General features: G+C 39.3%; 2 protein-coding genes across 2 annotated transcripts in view; one reads left to right on the top strand and one right to left on the bottom strand.

The window, feature by feature from the left end:
- The window catches only part of CCDC7 (coiled-coil domain containing 7), a 107,452-nt gene that overhangs the window by 63,880 nt on the left and 20,359 nt on the right, over positions 1 to 23,213 (bottom strand). The window contains exons 2-5 of the mRNA XM_010349050.3: positions 14,823 to 14,951; positions 14,554 to 14,684; positions 4,951 to 5,282; positions 305 to 397 (exon numbers count right to left, since the gene is read on the bottom strand). Coding sequence (XP_010347352.2) covers positions 305 to 397; positions 4,951 to 5,229 — 372 coding nt within the window. The 5' untranslated portion in view covers positions 5,230 to 5,282; positions 14,554 to 14,684; positions 14,823 to 14,951. The remainder of the gene's footprint in view (positions 1 to 304; positions 398 to 4,950; positions 5,283 to 14,553; positions 14,685 to 14,822; positions 14,952 to 23,213) is intronic.
- Positions 1,117 to 4,228, top strand: LOC101040940 (DNA endonuclease RBBP8). The gene is given in 2 exon segments (XM_039478900.2): positions 1,117 to 2,869; positions 2,871 to 4,228. Coding segments are annotated over 2 exon segments (2,550 nt in total). The 5' UTR covers positions 1,117 to 1,412; the 3' UTR covers positions 3,964 to 4,228.

The raw sequence follows: 23,213 nt of genomic DNA, 5'->3' as shown, positions 1-23,213 counted from the left end.
GCTCTGTATGAGACTTCCTGTGGCTCCATATCTTTACCAAAACTTGATATTGTCTATCTTTAAAATTTTGGTCATTCCTAATGAGTATGTAGAACTCCTTTTCTGTAACCTTCTTGGCAAAATTCAGGTGAAGAGGGATTTGATTGGGTTGAGTAATTTTCTAAGAGGATCCTTTCCATAAATGGGAAAATCATTCTGAGAACATATAAGGACTCTAAAAGAAAACATTTAAAATTTATATTTTTAAAAGAAAATCGACCATTTTCAGTTTTAATATCTCTATCTTAAGGTTGCATATACTTACAGATAAAGATAATTCTTCATGTTCATGCTTTACAAATGGTTCTTCTCCATTCTCATCACAATGTCCATAGGTTTCTTCCAAAGTGGAAACAACCTGTTAAAAAAAAAATCAAAGCACATTAGATACTTTAATAGTTCAAAATTAATTATATTAAATGTAAATAATATTTAATCAACTGTTCCAGGACGTCTTTAACAGTAATACTTATTTCTTCCAGTGCTATAACCTTAAATTTTCCATCCCATGCCCTATTTCATGTCATCATGAGGAAAAAGCAAAATTCCTTAACCCTACTCCCTAGCAATAGAGAGATGTTCTATGACTGCACCATTTCTGTGTTGATAGGTAGCGTAAAACAGAGGCCTATCCATGAGTGGTTGACACATTACATAGTTTTCCTCAAAGTCTCCCTTGACTTTCTCCTCTGAAGAGAGTTGGAGGAAATCAAAAGATGGAGATCAGAAAGCAATGAATTTTTAAAGAAAATTCTCTGGCCTCAAACTTTCAACAAAGTTGGACTGTACAAGTTTGACATAGTATTTTTATATTTGTGTTCTTCCTCATTGTTCTCACTTGATATTTGGTACATTTACAATTCAATTCTGGATCACTGTCCAAAAAGAAACTTAAAGGGAAATTTTTCCCCACATCAAGAATTAAAGTTTCAGCTGGGCACGGTGGCTCATACCTGTAAATCCAGCACTTTGGGAGGCCAAAGCAGGTGGATCACCTGAGGTCAAGAGTTTGAGACCAGCCTGACCAATATGGTGAAACCCCATCTCTACTAAAAATACAAAAATTGGCGGGTCCGGCCGCCTTCTCGCCCGGCCGGCAGCCCCCGGCCTTAAAGCGCGGGCTGCCCGGAGGGGTTGGCTTTCCCACCGAGGACTTGGCACTCTGATGAGGGAAAAAGGCGAAAGAGAAAAGCGAGCAGCCGTCCCTTCACAGCCTCCGAAGGTGCCCGCTTCCCTTCGGGAGCTTCCGCCAATCGGGAGGCAATCTTGGAGGCGGTATTTGACCTGTCCAAAGACAACTTGATACCTCTATAATGTAACAGAAAATATCATAAAATATTAAGCAAGTAGCAGTGTGGAGCATATTAAGCAAGATGAACATCTCGGGAAGCAGCTGTGGACGCCCTAACTCTGCAGATATATCTAGTGACTTTAAGGACCTTTGGACAAAACCGAAAGAGTGTCATGAGAGAGAAGTACAAGGATTACAAGTAAAAGTAACCAAGCTAAAAAAGGAGCGAGTTTTAGATGCACAAAGACTAGAAGAATTCTTCACCAAAAATCAGCAGCTAAGGGAGCAGCAGAAAGTCCTCCATGAAACGATTAAAGTTTTAGAAGATCGGTTAAGAGCAGGATTATGTGATCGCTGTGCAGTAACTGAAGAACATATGCGGAAAAAACAGCAAGAGTTTGAAAATATCCGGCAGCAGAATCTTAAACTTATTACAGAACTTATGAATGAAAGGAATACCCTACAGGAAGAAAATAAAAAGCTTTCTGAACAACTGCAGCAGAAAACTGAAAATGATCAACAGCATCAAGCAGCTGAGCTTGAATGTGAGGAAGACATTATTCCAGACTCACCGATAACAGCCTTCTCATTTTCTGGCGTTAACCGGCTGCGAAGAAAGGAGAACCCCCATGTCCGATACATAGAACAAACACATACTAAATTGGAGCACTCTGTGTGTGCAAATAAATTGAGAAAAGTTTCCAAGTCTTCAGCTCATCCACAACATAATCCTAATGAAAATGAAATTCTAGTAGCTGACACTTATGATCAAAGTCAATCTTCAATGGCCAAAACACATGGAACAAGCAGCTATACCCCTGATAAGTCATCTTTTAATTTAGCTACAGTTGTTGCTGAAACACTTGGACTTCGTGTTCAGGAAGAATCTGAAACTCAAGGTCCCATGAGTCCCCTTGGTGATGAGCTCTACCACTGTCTGGAAGGAGATCACAAGAAACAGCCTTTTGAGGAGTCTACAAGAAATACTGAAGATCGTTTAAGATTTTCAGATTCTACTTCAAAGACTCCTCCTCAAGAAGAATTGCCTACTCGAGTATCATCTCCTGTATTTGGAGCTATCTCTAGTATGAAAAGTAGTTTAGATTTGAATACAAGTTTGTCCCCTTCTCTTTTAGAAACTGGGGGAAAAAATCATGTGAAAACACTTCCTTTTAGCAACACTTGCATTTCTAGATTAGAAAAAAACAGATCAAAATCTGAAGATAGTGCCCTTTTCACCCATCATAGTCTTGGGTCTGAAGTAAACAAGATCATTAGCCAGTCATCTTCTAATAAACGGATACTTATAAATAAAAATGTAAGTGAATCCACAGGTGAACAGGATAGGACTGATCACTTTAAAGAGTCTAACACTGATAAACATTTGGAGCCCCTGAAATCACTGGGAGGCCGAACATCCAAAAGGAAGAAAAGTGAGGAAGAAAGTGAACGTGAAGTAAACTGCCCCCAAGCTTCTTTTGATAAAGAAAATGCTTTCCCTTTTCCAATGGATAATCAGTTTTCCGTGAATGGAGACTGTGATGGACAAACCTCTGGATCTGTCTGATCGATTTTCAGCTATTCAGCATCAAGAGAAAAGCCAAGGAAGTGAGAACTCTAAAACCAGATTTAGGCAAGTGACTCTTTATGAGGCTTTGAAGCCTATTCCAAAGGGTTTTTCCTCAAGCCGTAAGGCCTCAGGTGGCAACTGCACATTGCCCAGAGATTCCCCAGATGAGCCCTGTTTACAGGAATGCATCATCCTTCAGCCCTTGAGTAAATTCTCTCCAGACAATAAACCAACATTACAGATAAAAGAAGAAAATACTGTCTTCAAAATTCCTCTACGTCCACATGAAAGTTTGGAGACAGAGAATGTTTTAGATGACATGAAGGGTGCTGGTTCTCATGAGCCAATAAAAATTAAGACCAGGTCAGTCCATGGAGGATGTGAACTTGCATCAGTTCTTCAGTTAAATCCATGTAGAATTGGTAAAATAAAATCTCTACAAAACAACCAAGACGTATCCTTTGAAAATATCCAGTGGAGTATAGATCCGGGAGCAGACCTTTCTCAGTATAAAATGGATGTTACTGTAATAGATACAAAGGATGACAGTCAGTCAAAATTAGGAGGAGAGACAGTGGATACGGACTGTACGTTGGTTAGTGAAACCGTTCTTTTAAAAATGAAGAAGCAAGAGCAGAAGGGAGAAAAAAGTTCAACTCATGGTGATAAACAGGACAAAGTCAAGCAGAAAGCATTTGTGGAGCCATATTTTAAAGATGATAAAAGAGAGACTAGCTTGCAAAATTTTCCTCATATTGAGGTGGTTCGGAAAAAAGAGGAGAGAAGAAAACTGCTTGGGCACACATGTAAGGAATGCGACATTTATTATGCAGATATGTCAGCAGAAGAAAGAGAAAAGAAGTTGGCTTCCTGCTCAAGACACCGATTCCGCTACATTCCACCCAACACACCAGAGAATTTTTGGGAAGTTGGTTTTCCTTCTACTCAGACTTGTATGGAAAGAGGTTATATTAAGGAAGATTTTGATCCTTGTCCTCGTCCAAAAAGACGTCAGCCTTACAACGCAATATTTTCTCCAAAAGGCAAGGAGCAAAAGACATAGATGTTGAAAAAGAAATAGAAGGATGGAGGACAGTTTTTTCCTTCTTAGTTATTTATAGTTAAAGTTGGTATTAAACACTAATGTTTTTGATCTTCTGTAAATGGATCTATAAATCAGTTTTCTATTGAAAATGTTTGTGGTATTTTGCTTTTGCACCTTTAAGACAACAAGGTGCTTTCATTTTGCACTCTAACTTGAGTTGTTTATTCACTTTATGTAGTAATACCTAATAAAATTTTGAAAATACAAAAAAAAAATACAAAAATTAGCTGGGTGGTGGCACACACCTGTAGTCCTAGCTACTCGGAAGGCTGAGACAGGAGAATTGCTTGAACTCAGGAGGAAGTTGCAGTGAGCCGAGATCACACCACGGCACTCCAGCCTGGGTGACAGGGCAAGCCTTTGTCTCAAAAATAAATAAATAAATAAATAAATAAAGTTTCTGAAATGCAGAGTTTAACATAGTAGAAATGTAGGACTTAGAAAGGTCTGCTTGCCAGATTGCCCTTAACCTGGCATCTGAGAACTTGGATTTCAGGAGAGTTCTCCCCATTCACTGATAGAAGCAGCTCACTCCCCCTAAGATGTTTGTATAGTGTGGTTTATACTGAACCTCTTTTCCTTGTGAGAGTCTGAAATTTTTGTACATGCTAGGCACAGAATAAATAGGTAAACAACCCCCAATAAGACCCAGGGCACTGAGGTTTCTAATTATTTCCCTAGCAGATGATTTTCCCTGGCAGACATTTCATGTGTGTTGTTACAATTCATTGCCAAAGAAATTAAGCATGTCCTGGGTGACTCTAAAGGAATAGACTTTTGCAAACCTAGATGCGGTTTTCTCCCCATTTCACCTCATGTGCCTACTGTAACAAACCTTAGCCATCAGTACGACTCTATGTGGAGTCATTTGAGTCCTCCTAGCATATCACCAAGGCTGGGGTGATCATGGGGACCCTGCAACACAGAGACCAACAAACCTCTTACCATCTTCAGGTGTTTGATAACTTTTCTGATCATTGCTTCTTCTGGTAGTAAGTCCTTTGTCTTACTTGATGGAATGGGCAAAGCATACCGTACAATGGATTCTCCTGTTGGTGGAGATCTTAGGACCATTGGTTCAATTCTATCATGAATTAATTTTGCATTATGTTTTTCCCTTAGTTTAGGTGACAACGGTAAATTATGTAGTCCTTTTTTAAAAGGTAATTCTGGAACATTTGCTGATTTGTTACTGGTGGTCAACAGATGCTGTACTGGTTTCATTTTGTTACTGACTTGGCTTCCAAATTATAGATGAAAAAAAAAATTATTCCTCCCTGTGGAAAAAAACATTAAGAGATTTAGAGAAAACACCAGCCCCTAATTAAATTTACATACTATATTTCTTTTTTTCTGATACTTTAGCAATTAGTTCAGAGTACATTAAGCAACTTCTGGAAGCTATAATTACACTTCGGGCTCTTTTGAGTCACAGTTACTTAAACGAAACAGACAGAAATAGAATGCAGTTATCACAGCATCTAATTTATATCAAAAAGTTATTTAAACCTAAGTATAATAATAATAGTAAAAGTCCCAACATTTTAAATCTAAGGTATGCCCTTTATGTACATCATCATTCCATTTTACATGGGAGTAAACTGAATTCAGACAAGTTAAGTGACTAACCAAGAGTCACACAGCTAATAAGTGTTAAATTTTTCAGAATTACAGCATAGGTCAAATGGGCTACAAATCTTGCTGCTTTTCTATAACATTTGCTCTCCATATGGAAAATGTTGGGTTTTTTTACCTACAGGATTTATATCATTTCCTGTAAGTAAAGGAGGATTGTAGATGAAAAAAATTCAGATTTAAAATGATAAAAGGATTATCAATTGCTATGGTGAATCCCAAAATCAACTCTGAAGAAATTAAAAATAGAAAATATCCCTAACAATAAAAAGAAACAACAAAAAAAGTTTTTTTTAACTGTATGAAACTCCTAAACAAAGTCTGATTTATTTTGGGGGCTTTTAGGATGGGAATATAGGGAGTGAAGAAGCCAGACGCAACAATGAAAGAATATATTCAGGAAAAAAAACTGTATTTTCTTCCCTCCTTTCCCCCATATTTGAGCTAATATATGGCCTTAATATACATCTTTCTTCCCACAGGAGCAGTAGCTTTGGCCCAAGGTATCATTAGGGTAATATCAAGACAGCATCAAAGCTATGTTAAGATAAAAAAAAAAAAAGTACAAACTAGATAGGTCTTGGGCTTTTATTCCTCTATTTTTCTCTCCCTCAAAGCTGACTAAGACTGAGGACAATGCCACCTCCCAAAGAGCTTAAACGTATATGCCTAACCGTGGGAATTGTCAAGTACAGTGGCAAAATCAAGTCAGAGTAATGTAACATTGGTTCTCTATTATCTGAAACTCTCTACACTTAGGCTAATCCCGTTGTTATATGTTGAACTGTGTCCCTGAAAAAGATATGTTCAAGTCCTAAGCCCCTAGCACTCTCAAATGTGACCTTATTTGAAAATAGAGTCTTTGTAGATATGATAAAGATGTGGTCATAATGAATTAAGGTGGGCCCTAAATCCAAGGACTGGTGTCACTTATAAGAAGACCACATAGCGACAGGCAGAAATTAAAGTGATGCAGCTGCAAGCTAAGGAATGTCAAGGATTGCTAGCATCTACCAGAAGCTTGTAAAAACCAGTGAAAGATTCTTCCCTAGAACCCTTGGGGGGAACATGGATTTGCTGAAACCTTGATTTCAGTCTTCTGGCCTCCAGAAACATGAAAAAATAAATTTCTGTTGTTCTAAGCCACCCAGTTTGCGGTACTTTGTTACAGCAGCACTAGCATCTTAGTCTGTTGAGGCTGCTATAACAAAACACTATAAATTGCATGGCTTATAAACAAGAAACATTTGTTTCTCACAGTTCTGGAGACTGGAAAGTCTAACGACATGACATGGCATTAGCAGAGATGGTTTCTGATGAAAGCCCAGACACCAAATAAATGGTGCCTCCTCTCTGTGTCCTCACATGGTAGAAGGAGCAAGGGAGCTTTTTCAGACCTCTTTTATAAAGGCACTAGTCTCATCCATGAAGGTGCTGCATTCATAAACAAATCACTTCCCAGAGGCTCCATCTCCTAATTGTATCATATGTTGAACTGGTGCCCAATTTCAACATACGAATTTGGGGATGACACAAGCATTTAAACCACAGGAAATATCTAGCACTTACTTTAGACACAGGAAATACACCCACATACTTTCCCTAAACTTCCAGGAGGCACACAGGCTGGGAACTGGCTTCTGATCATTTCCTAATAATAGATTACCAGAGGAAGTAGGTGACACCCCCAACAATATATGGGCTCACAGGTCAAAACAACTTGACAAATGAAAAACACAACCATTAAAAAATCAAAATAATAGGCTGGGTGCGGTGGCTTATGCCTGTAATCCCAGCACTTTGGGAGGCCAAGGCAGGCAGATTATCTGTGGTCAGGAGTTCGAGACCACCTGGCCAACATGGTGAAACCTTGTACAAAAAATTAGCCAGGGATGGTAGTAGGTACCTGTAGTCCCAGCTACTCTGGAGGCTGAGGCAGGAGAATCACTTAAACTTAGGAGGCAGAGGTTGCAGCGAGCCAAGATTGCATCACTGCACTCCAGACTGGGCGATAGAGTAAGACTCTGTCTCAAATAAATAAATAAATATAAAAATAATAAAAACATGTTTTAGTTGCAGAATCATTAGAAAAGAGAAACTAAAAATACATAAACACACAGCAAAAGAATGTTAGCCATATAAAATGGGTATGAGGTATTTTTAAGACTCAAGTGAAAATATTACAAAATGAAAAATAGATAAAATAACACAAGCAATCACAAAATAATACTGCTGAATAATAAAAACTAATGCAATGAATAAAAACAGTTGAAGAATAATCCAGCTGAAGAATAAAAAATAAAAAAAAGATCAGCAGCATTTAGAACATATTCCTGAACAGTAATAAAATAAAATGCACATCAATAGTGACAAGTATTAAAAGCTAGTATCATATTTGAAAAAATATAATTAGTAATTCTACTGAAAATGAGAAAATAAAGGCCTATATACTTTTTAATAACAATAAACATGATTCAATTTTTAGAGAAGCAGTACCTAGTGTCCAGAAGATCATCCAATAAATACTAAGAGCCCAATACTATAATTTTTTTTTTATTTGCCAGAAACCATGGCAAAAGTTGACAGTATCCTGTTAGCACATTTATGCGAAACACAAACATCAATGCCAAATAATATTAACATACTATTTTAGAGGATAAAATATTAAAACAAATAATACAACTTACAGATGTTATAAATAAAATCACTTTGAATAAAGTTTTAAAACCTAATAATTTCTCAATTATTTTGGACACAGCAGATAACAACTGTTGATGTAATTACAGATTTCCAAAATGCAGGTATTTCAATATGCAAACATTTATTAGGATTTTAACAAGTAGATGACACACAGCTGGAAAAGGATCATACACATGTTTAAGAGACTACTTATAAAAAATTAAAATTAAAAATATATGATATATATGGGGCAAGAGATACATGCCCTTCAATATGTCTGACAAGCACTAACAGAAAATTCTCAAAAATAAAAATTGTAAGACACTTTACACAACTTGCTGTTACAGTCTTTAAACTAGGTTGTGAACAATACAACAAAATGTCTAGGACCGAAAATGTTTAATTTTATCCAATAATTTTACAACTACTTTTTTGTTTCAATGAAACACTACAGTTAATTGAACACATAGCTGCCAAACATAATTTTTAAATCACAGTCAAATATGAGTTAGCAAAAATAATTTGATACCAATGTCACTAAAAATCTATTTGAAGGAAGAATGCAATGCTCTTCTGAAAACTACTGATAATAGTAAATATATACATTATAGAACTTGAACCAAAGCCCGTGCAAAATACTCTCGTTTACATTTTTCTTTTCTTTTTCTTTTCTTTTTTTTTTTTTTTTTTTTTTTTTTTTTTGAGACAGAGTTTTGCTCTTGTCACCCAGGCTAGACTACAATGGCACGACTTTGGCTCACTGCAACCTCCGGCTCCCAGGTTCAAGTGATTCTCCTGCCTCAGCCTACTGAAGTAGCTGGGATTACAAGCACCCTCCACCACACGTGGCTAATTTTTGAATTTTTTAGTAAAGACAGGGTTTCACCATGTTGGCCAGGCTAGTCTTGAACTCAAGTGATCTACCCACCTTGGCCTCCCAAAGTGTTGGGATTACAGGCCTGAGCCACCGTGCCCTGCCCCCTTTTACTTTTTTCTCATACCAATTGTGACATGAGGCTTTAAGTAAAAATGAATGTTATAAGCAAAACGATACAGAAGCTACTATTATATTTACAAAATTGAAAACCCTCAAAAGAATTGTGAATAAATTACATTGCCAAAGAAACTCCATCAAAACCATCAGGTCTGAGCAAACATCAAAAATCCCAACAAATCCATCAGGGCCAGCAAACAGGACTTAAGAAGAGTGGCCAATGAGCCAATAGGTAAAACCAAAAGGGTATATATAGCTAGAAAGCAAAGAGGAGAAAATATCACCGAGGACTGAGTGATGAACTATGTCAAATGCTGAGTCAAGTAAAATGAAGACTAGGAGCTAAGACTGGATTTGGCAACATGGAAGTAGGTCATTTGTAACCTGAAGAACGGCAACAATTTCAATAGAGTGATCAAGGTAAATACCTAACTGATGTCTAAAAGAGAGGAAGTAGGAACAGTGAATTGAATCTAAGCAATGTAGAGAAATTTTGCTACTAAAGGTAGTAAAGAAATAAAGTATTACTAGAAGAAGGAAACAGAGTCAAGAGGGAAGTTTGATAAAAATAATAACAAGTATATATGCTGTTATGGATTGCATTGTGTCCTCCCCCCAAAAAAATCTAAGGTCAAGTCCTAGCTAGAACCTGTGAATGTGACTTTATTTGGAAGTAGGGTCTTTTCAGATGTAATCAAGTTGAGTTCGTAATGGATTAAAGTGTGCAGTTGCTCAATGACTATGAAGAAAAACCAAAGACACACCTAGGAGAGAATATCAAGTGAAGACAGAAGCAGAGATTGGATTGATGAGTCTGCAAACCAAAGGACATCAATGACTGCTAACAACCACCACAAGCTAGGAGAGAAGCACAGATCATTTCCTTAGAAGCCTCCACTGGGAGCCAACCCTGCCAACACCTTGAGTTTGAGCTTCTAGCCTCCAGAACTGCCAGAGAAGAAATTTCCGTTTCAAGACACCAAGTCTGCAGTGAGACAGCCCTAGGAAACTAATATGCAATACTGATGGCCATAATCTAGGGAAAAGCAAAATGATGACCAGTAAGAAATCACCAGGATAATATCCTTGAGTAAACCAGCAGCAAGGGTTTTTAATACAAACAGAGCAACTCCATTCAGATGACTACAGGAAAAGTTTGTTTATGGTAACAGGCAGGAAGGTAGAGATGTGGGGCTACTTCAGGAAACCAGTAAGAAAAGAAGGCAGCTGGGCATAGTGGCTCACGCCTGTAATCTCATCACTTTGGGAGGCCAAAGCGGACAGATAACCTAAAGTCGGGAGTTCCAGACCAGCCTGACCAACATGGAGAAACCCCGTCTCTACTAAAAATACAAAATTAGCCTGGCATGGTGGCGCATGCCTGTAATCCCAGCTACTCTGGAGACTGAGGTAGAAGAATCGCTTGAACCCAGGAGGCGGGGGTTGTGGTGAGCCAGTATCAGGCTACGGCACTCTAGCCTGGGCAACAAGAGCGAAACTCCGTCTCAAAAAAAAAAAAAAAGAAAGAAAGAAAGAAAAGGATGCTACACTCACTTGGTGGGGAAAAAAAAAAAAACTTAACAAATGCTCCTATGAAGTTCACATAAATACAAAAATAGAGTCATACGCACTGAATACTTGTGTCAGGCAAGCAAATATTTAAGGACTTTACATATTTAATTCGTTTACCCCTCCTAACACTGCTAGGAAGTGGATATCTGCACTACTTCGCCCAAATGTATCTGTCCCTTTCCGCCACCACAAATGTTTTCTGGTTTCATCCTTCAAGTATTAATTTACATTCATTTTAAAACCTTTAACGATACCATCTCATGCCAGTTAGAATGGCGATCATTAAAAAAATCTGGAGACAACAGATGCTGGAGAGGATGTGGAGAAATAGGAACACTTTCACACTGTTGGTGGGAGTGTAAGTTAGTTCAACCATTGTGGAAGACAGTGTGGCGCTACCTCAAGGACCTAGAAATAGAAAATCCATTTGACCCAGCAATCCCATTACTGGGTAGATATCCAAAGGAGTATAAATCGTTCTACTATAAGGACACGTGCACACGAATGTTTATTGCAGCCACTGTTTACAATAGCAAAGACCTGGAACCAACCCAAATGCCCATTGACGATAGACTGGACAGGGAAAATGTGGTACATATACACCGTGGAATATTACGCAGCCATCAAAAATGATGAGTTCGTGTCCTTTGTAGGGACATGGATGAACCTGGAAACCATCATTCTCAGCAAACCGACACAAGAGCAGAAAATCAAACACAGCATGTTCTCACTCATAGGCGGGTGTTGAACAATGAGAACACGTGGACACAGGGAGGGGAGCACTACACACTGGGGTCTCCTTGGGGGAAATAGGGGAGGGACGGTGTGGGGGTGGGAAGGTGGGGAGGTGGGGAGAGTTAGCATGGGGAGAAATGCCAGATACAGGTGACGGGGAGGAAGGCAGCACACCACACTGCCACGTGTGCACCTATGCAACTATCTTGCATGTTCTTCACATGGACCCCAAAAACCTAAAATGCAATTAAAAAAAAAAAAAAAAAAACGTTAACGACAAAATCCAGAAGAGCGGTAGGGGTCGGGAGGGAGGCGCTGGGAAAGGATGACGTCACCTCGATCCTAGACCCTGCAGGGAAGGCGGCGCAGCCCCCGCGGAGGCAGCCGGGCCTCTCCGGAAAGCCCCGGGTCCCGCCGCGCGGCCGCCCGTCGGGCTCCCCGCCGCGCGTACCTGCCGAGGCTGTGGGAAGCCGGGCGACGGGGCGCTCTAGCCTCGGCAAGGCCGGCTCGAAGGTGAAAAACTATCTGCCTGAGGACGATGGAAATCCCGAGCCCGCCAGACCGCCTTCGAGACGGACGCCCGCACCCTGCGCAGACGCCAACCCCGCCCTCTTCCACACCGACATTTGTGCCGAGGGAAATCGCCCGGCCTCTGCGCCCCCGGGCGGCAGCAAAGACCGCAGGCCGCCGGTTGGGGCCGTTGACGCCACGGGCCCGACGCCCGACGCTGCGACGCCCTGACGTCGCCGACGTCACCGACGCCGCGGGCGCGAGCTGCGAGCCGAGACCGGAAGCGGAGGGGCGGCTTGGCGGCCGTGCGGGCCGCGGGAGGGCGCGTCAGGTCCCCGGGCGTCTCGGCCTCTTCCTGTCTTATTCTGTCCTGGGTGTAATTCCAGGACGCCCCGGGAGCGCAGATTCATTCAGGCGTCTGGCCTAGAGGCCCGCGGAGGAGAAAGGAAAGAAGACCTTTGAGAACCTGGGCCTCGCCTGCAACATCAGAGCCCCGGTCCCTCGTCTGCTGTCTCCTCGAGCTCTCTTCAGTGTGTCGTGGAGTCCTTACCCGGTTCTAAGCTCGCACGGAAGTATATATCCGCTTCATGATTTTTTAGAACAAAATCAAATGGAGTAGGAATTAATTCGAAGCAGAGTTATGACACTCAAGTGATTTCTTGCCGTCAGCTTCCACCCACTGCTTTTATATGCAGTTTTCAAGCTAGAGTTTTTTTAATTTGACCTCAAGAAATTAATTTTGTCTTCAAGTTGACCAAAGTGAAATGTTAATAATGGCTGTGTGTAAATAAAAGGGATAGGAAAGATGGAACTAAAAATCAGGAGATTTAGTTTAAAGGAGACCGTAGATTTGACGTAGTAGATTTCAACTATCTTCTAAAACTCTGAAAATTGATTATATCTAATCATTTCCATTTTTCTGGTAAAATCTGAATGCTTCACAGAGATTCCTGAAAGTTTATCAGCTCCCAAGAGCTGGCGTAGGATAGTTCCAGCACACCACTGGGAGTTACCACTGGGGTTGCCTGGAAAGGGAAAACAAATTTTCTGGAGTGCCAGAAATGTTCTGTCTTCTGCTCTTTCTGGGTGTGTTCAAAAATTGATGAAGGCAGGCCGGGCACGGTGGCTCACACCTGTAATCGCAGCACTTTGGGAGGCCGAGGTGGGCAGATCACTTGAGGTCAGGAGTTGGAGACCAGGCTGGCCAACATGGTGAAACCCTGTCTCTACTTAAAATGCAAAAATTAGGCATAATGGTGGGTGCCTATAATCACAGCTACTCGGGAATTGAATTACTAAATTCAAAATCTCCCAAAACCATTGTAAATGAAAGGGATAGGAAAGATAGAACTAAAAGGTCAGGAGAGATTAATTTAAAGGAGACCTTAGATTTGACAAAGCCAATTTCAATTTCTATTTTCTAGAACCCTGAAAATTGATTATAGCTAGTCATTTCTAATTTTGTTCGTAAAATCTTAATGGTCAAGTTGGCATACTTTAGCAAAACTCTCAGCATGAGTCTAGCCAAAAGTTCAACATCATTATCTGTGGCCTTAATAGCACAGCTAAGAACCACAGAAAAGTTATCAGTGCAAAATGTAAAACAAAGAAGTCTAAAAAGTGAATAAGCATGTAATGTCAAATTTTGCAGTGGTTCAGGTCTGTGACATGAATCGATTCTTTGAAAACATAAGCAATACTTATGAATAGAAAGGAATTTTTTCATCTGATGAAGGATGTCTGTGAAATATCTCCAGCTAACATTATTTTTAAGAGTGAAAACTGATTTTTCCTTAAGATCAGAAGGAGGCAAGGATATTTGTTCTCAGTGTGTCTATTCAGTACCGTACTGAAGGTCTTAGCAAGTGCAGTAAGGTAAGAAAAATAAATAAAGGCATAATGATTTCAGTGAAAGAAACAAAGCTGTATTTCCAGACAACATACAATTTCTAGACATCTACAATAAAAACTATATAACATTACTGAGAGAAATTAAAGAAGATCCACACAAATGGAGATTATATACCATGTTACTTGATTAGAAGACTTGATATTGCTAAAATGTCAACTTTTTAAATCTATGTCTATCAATATTTATGGATTAAATGCATTTATGATCAAAATCCAAGCAAATTTGTTTTCTAGAAATTGGCAAAATGATTTTGCAGTTTATATGGAAATGAAAAGGTCTAGAGCCAGAACAATCTTTAAAAAATGAGCAAATATTTAAATGACATATACTACAGGTTTTCAAGAGTTATAAAGTTATAGTAATCAAGAAGCTTAAGAAATATATCCACATATATAAAGTCAATTGATTTGAAATAGTACCAATGCACTTCAATGGGGAAAGAAAAATCTTCCCAACAATGAAAACAAAAGCTGATATCATTGAGAGAAAAAAATTAATTATCCACAATTACCTGAAAGTTCATTTGAAGTAAATCATGGACTTTGTGCCATGGACACATACCATACATATTATCCTTCAAGGGATAATATGAAGGGTTCTGCTTCCAGCCAAGGTGGGGTAGCAGCAACTGGGTTTATCCTCCTGTCCGTAACAAGTAAAGAATTAGACAAAATATATGAAACAATGAATTTTGATACCTTGGTTATCAGATACTGAATGACAATGACCCCTGCATAACAGGAAACAGACAAGATGATTCCTATGATTTCCTAAGCTTACCGCCTGAAGACAGGTGGTTCCAAGTCATGATACAAAGAAGGGAAAACCCAAGCAGATTCTAGCAGTCTCTTTGAGTTGAGGGAAGGTGTCCAGTAAGACCAAGGAAGCCAGAGTTCAAAGGAGAGAATCCTAGAGAAGAAATTAAAGAACAGAGAGACTTTCATAAACCTTTAAGGGACTCCTTTAGTCTTCAGCTGGGTAATATTCATTGTATACATGTATGAAAACTATCTATGGCTGGGGAAAAGAACCACCTGAAAGCGTGATAGGATACAATACTCAGTGCCCACAAAGAGTTCAGAATATCTCATGTGACCACCAGCTAGAGTCAAAAGTTTTATAATTCAAGGGGCTGTGTGTAAAGTGCTCAAAAAGGTTTTGCCACAGGAAGGATTCAAAAACAGTCTTACACTGAACACTCCTCTGAACCTGTCAAACAAGGCTCAAAAGTAAGATCTGAAAGGACTGTTTCCAGTAACTTAACTGAGACCCAAAACACAGCTCAAGAATATTTATAGGCATACAAAGGTAAACAGTTACAATGTCTAGTATCCAAATGAAAATTATAAGATGTACACATAAACTGAAAATAATGGGATAAAAATCAGTCAAAATTGTCCTAAACATGACAAATGATAGCATTAATAGACAAGGACAATAAAAGTAATGATGACTGCATTAAACGTGTTCAAAAATCTAGAGGAAAGATTGAACATGTTAAGTAGAGACATAGGAGATATGAAATAACCAAATCAACTTTTCAGAAAAGAAAATTACAAGGAGATGAAAAACACACTGAATGAGAAGTGGTTAATAAATTATCAATTACAAAGGAAAAGAGTCATGAACCTGATGTCATAGTGAGAGAAACCATTCAGAATAAAGGAGAAAAAATTTTGGAAAAATATTATCAGGATTTTTGTTAGCCATGGAACAACTTTGAGTTTGACATAACATATAGTCGTCCCTTGGTATTCATGGGGAATTAGTTCCTGGACCAAAATCCATGAATGCTGAAGTCCCTTACATAAAATGAGTTAGTATTTGCATATAACCTATGCATATCCTCATATCATCTTTAAATCAGACTAAATCATTTCTAGATCACTTATAATGCCTAATACAATATAACGTCTATGTAAATAGTTGTTGTACTGTATTTAGACAATATATGACTAGGGGGGAAATGTCTCTACAGGTTCAGTATAGACACAGCCATCCATTTTCTTTCAAATGCTTTTGATCCACAATTGGTTGAATTCATGAATGTGGAACCCATGGATAGAGAGGGCCAGCTGTACATATATGTGGAGTTTTCAATATTTTTTAAAATTTGATGGAAAGTACAATCCACAGAGCGAAGACGCTCAATAAACCCCAAGCACAAGGAACAAGAAGGAAACAAGACACATTATAATCAGATTAGATTGGACAAAATGAATAAATCTCTTGAAAGAAATAAACCACCAAAGATCCTTCAAGAAAAAAAATTGATCTCCTGAATAGTACTATATCTATTAAAGAAATTAAGTTTGTAGATAAAAATATTTTCCCAAGAAAACTCCAGGCCCAGATGGCATCATTAGTGAGTAATATAAAACATTAAAGAAAGAACTCCAATTTTATACAACTGCATCCAGGGAATTGACAGAAGATCCAGGAACACTTCCTAACTCACTCTATGAGGTAACATTATTCTGGTACAAATATCAAAGACACTATAAGAAAAAACTATCAGTCGATACCTCCCATGAACAGATATGCAATAACTGTTAAAAATTTTAGCAAATTGAACCAAACAATGTGTAGAAGGATAATACATCAGGAACAAGTAGATTTATCCCAGAAATGCAAAGTTGCATTAACATATGAAAATTAATAATTTATCATACTTTCTCTCTCTCTCTCTCTCTCTCTCTCTCTCACACACACACACACACACACACACACACACAGAGAAACACACCCTCACAGTCATCTCAATTGTGTGTGATGAATTCCAACATCCATTCCAGATTTTTAACTCTGCAAACTTAAAATAGAAGGAAACTTCCTTAGCCTGTTAAAGCACATCAGTGAAAAACCCATAGCTAACATCATGGTGAAACTTAAGGGTGAAAGATCAACTGCTTTCCCTCTACAATGAAGAACAAGGCAAGGCTGCCTGCTCTCATAACATCTTTTCAACACTGCACTGGAAGTCCTAACCAATGGAAAAAGGCAAGGAACATAAGATTTTTTATTAAGAAAGAAACAAGATTTTTTATTAAGGGCAAATGGTCGATGTAAACACTCTGATAAAATTTTTGAAAATGAACTAGTAAGTGAATTTAATTTAGCATGGTTGCAAGATCGATACATGAAAATCAGATCTGTTTCTGCCTGCTATCAATAAGCAATGAGAAAGTAAAATAAATATCACAATGGCATCAAAGATATGAAATACTTATTGATATACTGACAAAAAATATGCAAAAGCTCTACACTGATAACTATAAAAAATTAGCGATAAAAAATAAAAAGACCTAAAAAACGGAGGTACACTGTGTTCATTAATGAGAATATTTAATAATGTTAGGATATCAGTTCTCCCCAAATTTATCTATACATCCAGTGCAATTCCATTGAAAATACCAGCAGGCTTTTATGAAGAAATTTGCAAACAGATGCTAAAATTCATTTGGAAATAGGAAGGATCTGCAACAGCCAGAATGACTTTTTAAAAGAAAAACAAAATTGGAGGTATACATTGCAGGAAGATAGGGAGTGTTGAGTGCCCTGGAAATAAAGTCTTGTTTGCAATTGCTGGGCACCCCCTGGCCACCTGCCTCCACCCAAATAGCACTCATATTACTCATGAGACACAGGTTGACCATGCCTCCAATATGGCCCCCCAATCACTGATATACCTTAGGATTCCTAGTTCAGTTTGAATAACTGAGAGTCCTTGTTTTTGGAGGTATCACATGATGGAAGTCAGTCCAATCTGTCCTGTTTGGCTATAACAACAGCTGGGTGGCATTCATCTACTGCCACAAAATAGATCTAAGTGACAGCTATGGGACTGTCTACAGGCAATACATCCAAGTTTTGCATGAGAAGTGAAGAAGCTGAGGCCATTCACTGCTATTTCTGATAGAATTCTCAGAAGAAATAAGATAATAGTAATCAAATTGTGATCAAAGTCATCAGGCAGAGGATAACAGACCCAGGAATCCGTTAAATACAAGGACTTGAAACAGTTTGCAAAAGCTGCACCAGGCCATTTTCCTTTGTGAGGGAAAGCTCCAGGATCAGTTCTAAAAAAACAAAAGAATATTAATACTAATGTGCCTTTATCCCCAGTGCCTTTCCAAGTTCTTAGGTCTTGGTCTCTCTCTGTCTCTAACACTGTCACAAAATTAATGTGTTCCATTCTAGTAACGATAACGTCTTTCCAATCATGCTTCTAATCTCACCTAAACTTTTCACCTCAAAGAGTCAGTCGAGCAAGAGTGACAAGGGAATTTTTATAAAATGTATAAAGACTCATTATGTCCCTCACTTCTGGCTTTTATGGGTCAGTGTCAGGGGACTAGGTGGAGAGTATCAACCCAAAGCAGGATAGTAAGAGCCTGAATACTAGATATTGCTTCATCTCTGGTTTCCCATGGCAGGTTCTCTGTCTCAGGAATCTCTTACTGAGAGGCCAGATACCCTTGCAGCAACCAGAGCCTACTTCAAGAAAACTCATACTGTCACCTTCCAAAGATCTGATACTGGCCTGACAGAATTCAGGAGGAGTTGAACTTTAAGAGGCTGCCATTGCTGTTGCCATTCCTCTTTAAGAAACATCGTGTTTGTCTCTCTTTCATCTCCCAAACTAACAAGCCAAAGTTCTTAAGACCTCTATAATTTCTCTCTCCTTTTGCATGTAGCATAGATGCACATCTCTGTAACTATTGTCTGAAAAGCATCAGAACCGTCCTCTAACCCAGGATGGATCTTAGTGCTCCTTGTTACAATGGAATGGGAGTGACACTGACCATTGGATTCACCCTTCTGCCCCCACCTCCATGAACCTACTTTCCAGTACTCAGCCTGCAGCCATCTCCCTAGTTCCTCCTTGGAAGCAGAATAAAAGAGGGGAGGATCACTTATTGCTTGATTGACTAGACAGTTTGAATAATATGGTTGCTACTAAATCCTACAGACTTTCCTCATAACTGTGGGAAGGCTTTTGTCTTTCTTATTACAGAAAGCCATGTCTTGTCAGGATTCCATGTTTGTTACCAAAACTGGTAAGAATCATTAAGAGTCTGTAATTTTACCTTGCTAGAAAACAAGTTAGCATGCCACAAATTCATAGACACTGACAGGAGATATGAGATTCCTGGGCCAGAGATAAAGAACAATTTATTAATCAGAGCAATAGCAGGAGTCAGAGTAACATTTGTGCTGGTTCTTCAAGCCCTGATTCCCTCAGAGCACACTCAGTGAGTTGCATTACCCAAGAGGAACCCTATTTAGGAAACCCCAGTATTTTCTAAAAACCATTGCTAGAAAACCTTTTCAACCTTTTTCCAGTGGAAAACATTGTCTTTATTATGAATAGCCAACAAACCTGCCTTCTTCGCCAGACGGAAAGACTCTATTTTCCAAAGTTGTTTGCTATACGGGCATTCTTGAAAAGATAGTTTAGAAAAAAGCTACAAATACAATTGCTCAGAAGATATGCAAAAACATAAGCTTTATGGTGAGTTATCTTCCAACACCTCCATAAATATATTGACACATAAACATAAATGTAAAACCTAAATCTACAAAGGTTCTAGAACAAAATATAGTAGTAACTTGCATTACCTTAACAACCAACAAGGTCAGGAGTGGTCCAGAAAGTTTGACCCACAGGGACAAGGACAGGACTTTGGGCAAGCAAGCATCTTCCGTGAAAAATCTAAGCACTCACTGTCAGGTGTTGAGCCTGTACTAGCACAACCTGAGAGTGAGCACCTCCTTAAATTGTTTATTTTCCTAGTTGGGTTTGCCATAATCTCCACGCTGCATCTTTATCCTTCATTGACATAAAGTCATAGAGAATGGCAGCTTGTTTTGCTCAAAGCAGCAGTACAGCTTACTTATATCACAACCTGGACCTGCTACATTTTCTGTCCTAAGCCCCATTCAAACGTGGCAGCATTCCATGTCATGTTTTATCTGCTGGATTAACATTTGGAGATATGGAATGTATTGCTTCCACAACCCAAAGAGACCCATGACATTGCACTTCCTTCTCTGTAGTAGGACATGGATTCTTATTAGGAGTAATACCACCCCAAGGGGGCAAAAAATGGTATATAATGATTTATGTGGTCTTCTAGTCTTCCAAAGGCCACACTACATGAACAAATATATAGTACATCTGTGCTATCAATATTCCATGATGAAGCGGTAATTATGGGTAAAATGTCTAAAAAGTTTTTTTTGCCAGGGCATTAATAACAAAAAGGTTGAGAAACACTAGCAGGAGGAGATGCAACAATAACCAAAAAAGACATGTTTTAAGGACGATGTCTCTGCATGCCTTTGATCATCAGCTCTTTGAAATATTTACTGAAGTGGTGAGTCTCAGAATCTTGGAAGAGTTTATTTTCCACCCTCTAGAATGTATTTGTCAAAAAGTGCCCATTATTAATTGGGTTCTATCAGGTCTATCAAGTAATAAATGTGAGTAAACGAAGCATCACTTTATCATAAGATATAAAAAGTACATCTGGGATTACATGAGGAGGTAGTCTGTACCTCCATGTCACTCACCACAGCTGTACCAGGGCCCCTCACCTCAGCTCACGTCTGACTTTATGGGAGTCCTGTACTACCAGTTGAAGAAAAGGGAAAATTAAGAGGTTAGCTTCCAGATAGGTTGTCTAGGTGTAACAATACAAGACAAAAATGGATGGTGGCTGCATTATAACCACAACGAGGGACAGTCTTGAACAACTGTTGAAGAAAACTTTTCCTGAGAAGCTGTGAGCAGTGTCTCAACTCACCCGCTTTGTGTGAAGTAGCTCAAAATGACACTCATATATGGACTACCTATGGACTCTTGGTTGGTGGCAAGTGGCTTGTCCTGCTAATCAAGGATTTGGAAGGAAATGGACTGAAAGGTCAGAGACAAGGAGATCATAGGTAGAGGCATGTGGCACCTGTGGCTAGACATATGAAATTTTTCACATCATATGTAATTTCCCATGAGATGGCATCCACCGCAGAGGAAGCACAGAACAACTTGATGGACAAAATAATTCAGCCAGCTAATGTTAGCCAATCTTTATCTTCAGCCACCCTAGACCACAGAGCTATGTGAAAGAAGTGGTTGCAGTAGCAGAGATAGATGCTACACATGAGACCTAAAGAATGGACTCCCTCTTACCAAGGCCAATCTAGCTACTGTTGCCTCTCAGTGTCCACCATGGCAGCAGCAGAAACTAGTATTCTTGTATGACACTATTCCTTCAAAAGGCCACATAGCTGCTTGATGGCAGGTTTATTATGTTGAGTCCCTTCCATTCTTGAACAGCCAGTGAAATACACGGATCTGGAGACAAAGGATGAAGGCAGGAAATATTCCAGCTAGCATCACTTCCAGTAACCACTAAGGTGCTTCGTACGTCTCTTCCTGCAATCCTGGACTTCAAAACCTTAGACATTTTGGTCCCCGAAAGAGGCATAACAAGCTTCCTACTGAACTACAAGCTACAGCTGCCACATGGATACTCTGGACTTGTTTCCAGGAACCATAAGGCTGAAAAAGGAGTCACAGTCTTGGTAGTCTAGGATACAGTGACAAGCACGATGAGGTAGAGGTAATGTTAGACAATGGTGGTGGGGAGGAATATGTGTGAAAATCAGATGATTGACTTGAGTTCCTCTTGGTAGTTCCTTGCCCAGTTGTGACTACGAATGAGCAAGCACAGCAAACCTGGCCTGAAGGCAACAAGAGCTACAGAGGAGGTGCACCCCAAATATGTAAGGACAAATACATGTAGAGCAAAGAGAGGACTGTAGAAGACATGAAAAGATGCCACTTACCACTCCCTTCAAGAGGCCGGGCACAGCCAGGCGCAGTGGCTCATGCCTGTAATCCCCAGAACTTTGGGAGGCCAAGGTGGACGGATCACGAGATCAGGAGTCCAGACCAGCCTGACCAATGTGGTGAAACCCTGCCTCTACTAAAAATACAAAAATTACCTGGGTGCGGTGGCGCATGCCTGTAATCCCAGCTACTCAGGAGACTGAGGCAGGAGAGTCACTTGAACCTGGGAGGCAGAGGATGCAGTGAGTTGATATCACGCCACTGCACTCCAGCCTGGGTGACAGAGTGAGAATCTGTCTCAAAAAAACAAACAAACAAAACTCCCTTCAAGAAGGAATCTGCAACAAAGAGTATAGACCATTGAAAGCTACCAGCTATGGATGTCATTTCTCTTTTTAATAGCTTTGGAGCTGAGACCACTTGCCTCCCAGGCATCCTCCAGCTGATGTCTGAGCATGCATTGATGCAAAGATTTGCTGTTTTTGGCTAGTGTGAGACTCCTCTGTGGACAATATCTATTCTTGAGATCATTGGGCTTTCTAATACATTCCCAGAGCCACTCCACAGTCTGATTCTCTTTCTATATAATCTCTTTCTTTTCCCCACTCTTTTCACAGGTAGCAGACCAGCATCACAGTCCGAAAGTTTTATCTGCCACTCCTGCTCTTTCCTTTAACTTTCACAATTACAAATCTCCTTCACTTATAATTCCATCTGGCATATGCATCCTGGAAGACCCAAATCAACACAGACCTAGCCTTAAAAACAAAACCCATAAGCCTATCAAAGCAAAAAGCTTAAAGAAAACATAGGTGAATATATTAATGACCTCGACATAGGCAATTTTTTTTTGACAAGACACAAATTACTAACCATTCAAATATTGATAAACTGGATTGCTTTCAAATTTTTTAAAATGTGCATCAACAGATGAATAAGTAAACTGTGGCATATTGTTACAATGGAATACTGTCCAAAAATAAAAAGGAACAAACTTTTGATACACAGAACAATTTGGATGAAACTCAAAGATATTATACTGAATGAAAGGACCCAGTCTCAAAAGGTTACATACTATGTGATTCCATTGACATGACATTCTCAAAAAGACAAAATTGTGGTAATGAAGAACTAATCAGTATTTTCCAGGGATTAGAGGTAGGGGAGGGTGTGACTATAAAAGGATAGAATGAGGAAGTTTGGGGGTTATGGAACTGTTCTGTATCCAGATTTATGTTAGCTATATTTCATGCATGTGTTAAAATTCATATAACTGTACAGCAAAAAGTCAATTTTACTGCATGTTAATTTTTTAT

The sequence above is a fragment of the Saimiri boliviensis genome, chromosome 8 (genome assembly GCF_048565385.1).
Source record: "Saimiri boliviensis isolate mSaiBol1 chromosome 8, mSaiBol1.pri, whole genome shotgun sequence".
NCBI lineage: Eukaryota > Metazoa > Chordata > Mammalia > Primates > Cebidae > Saimiri > Saimiri boliviensis.
Note: the sequence above shows the minus strand (reverse complement) of the source record. Positions and strands in the feature narration are given on the sequence as shown.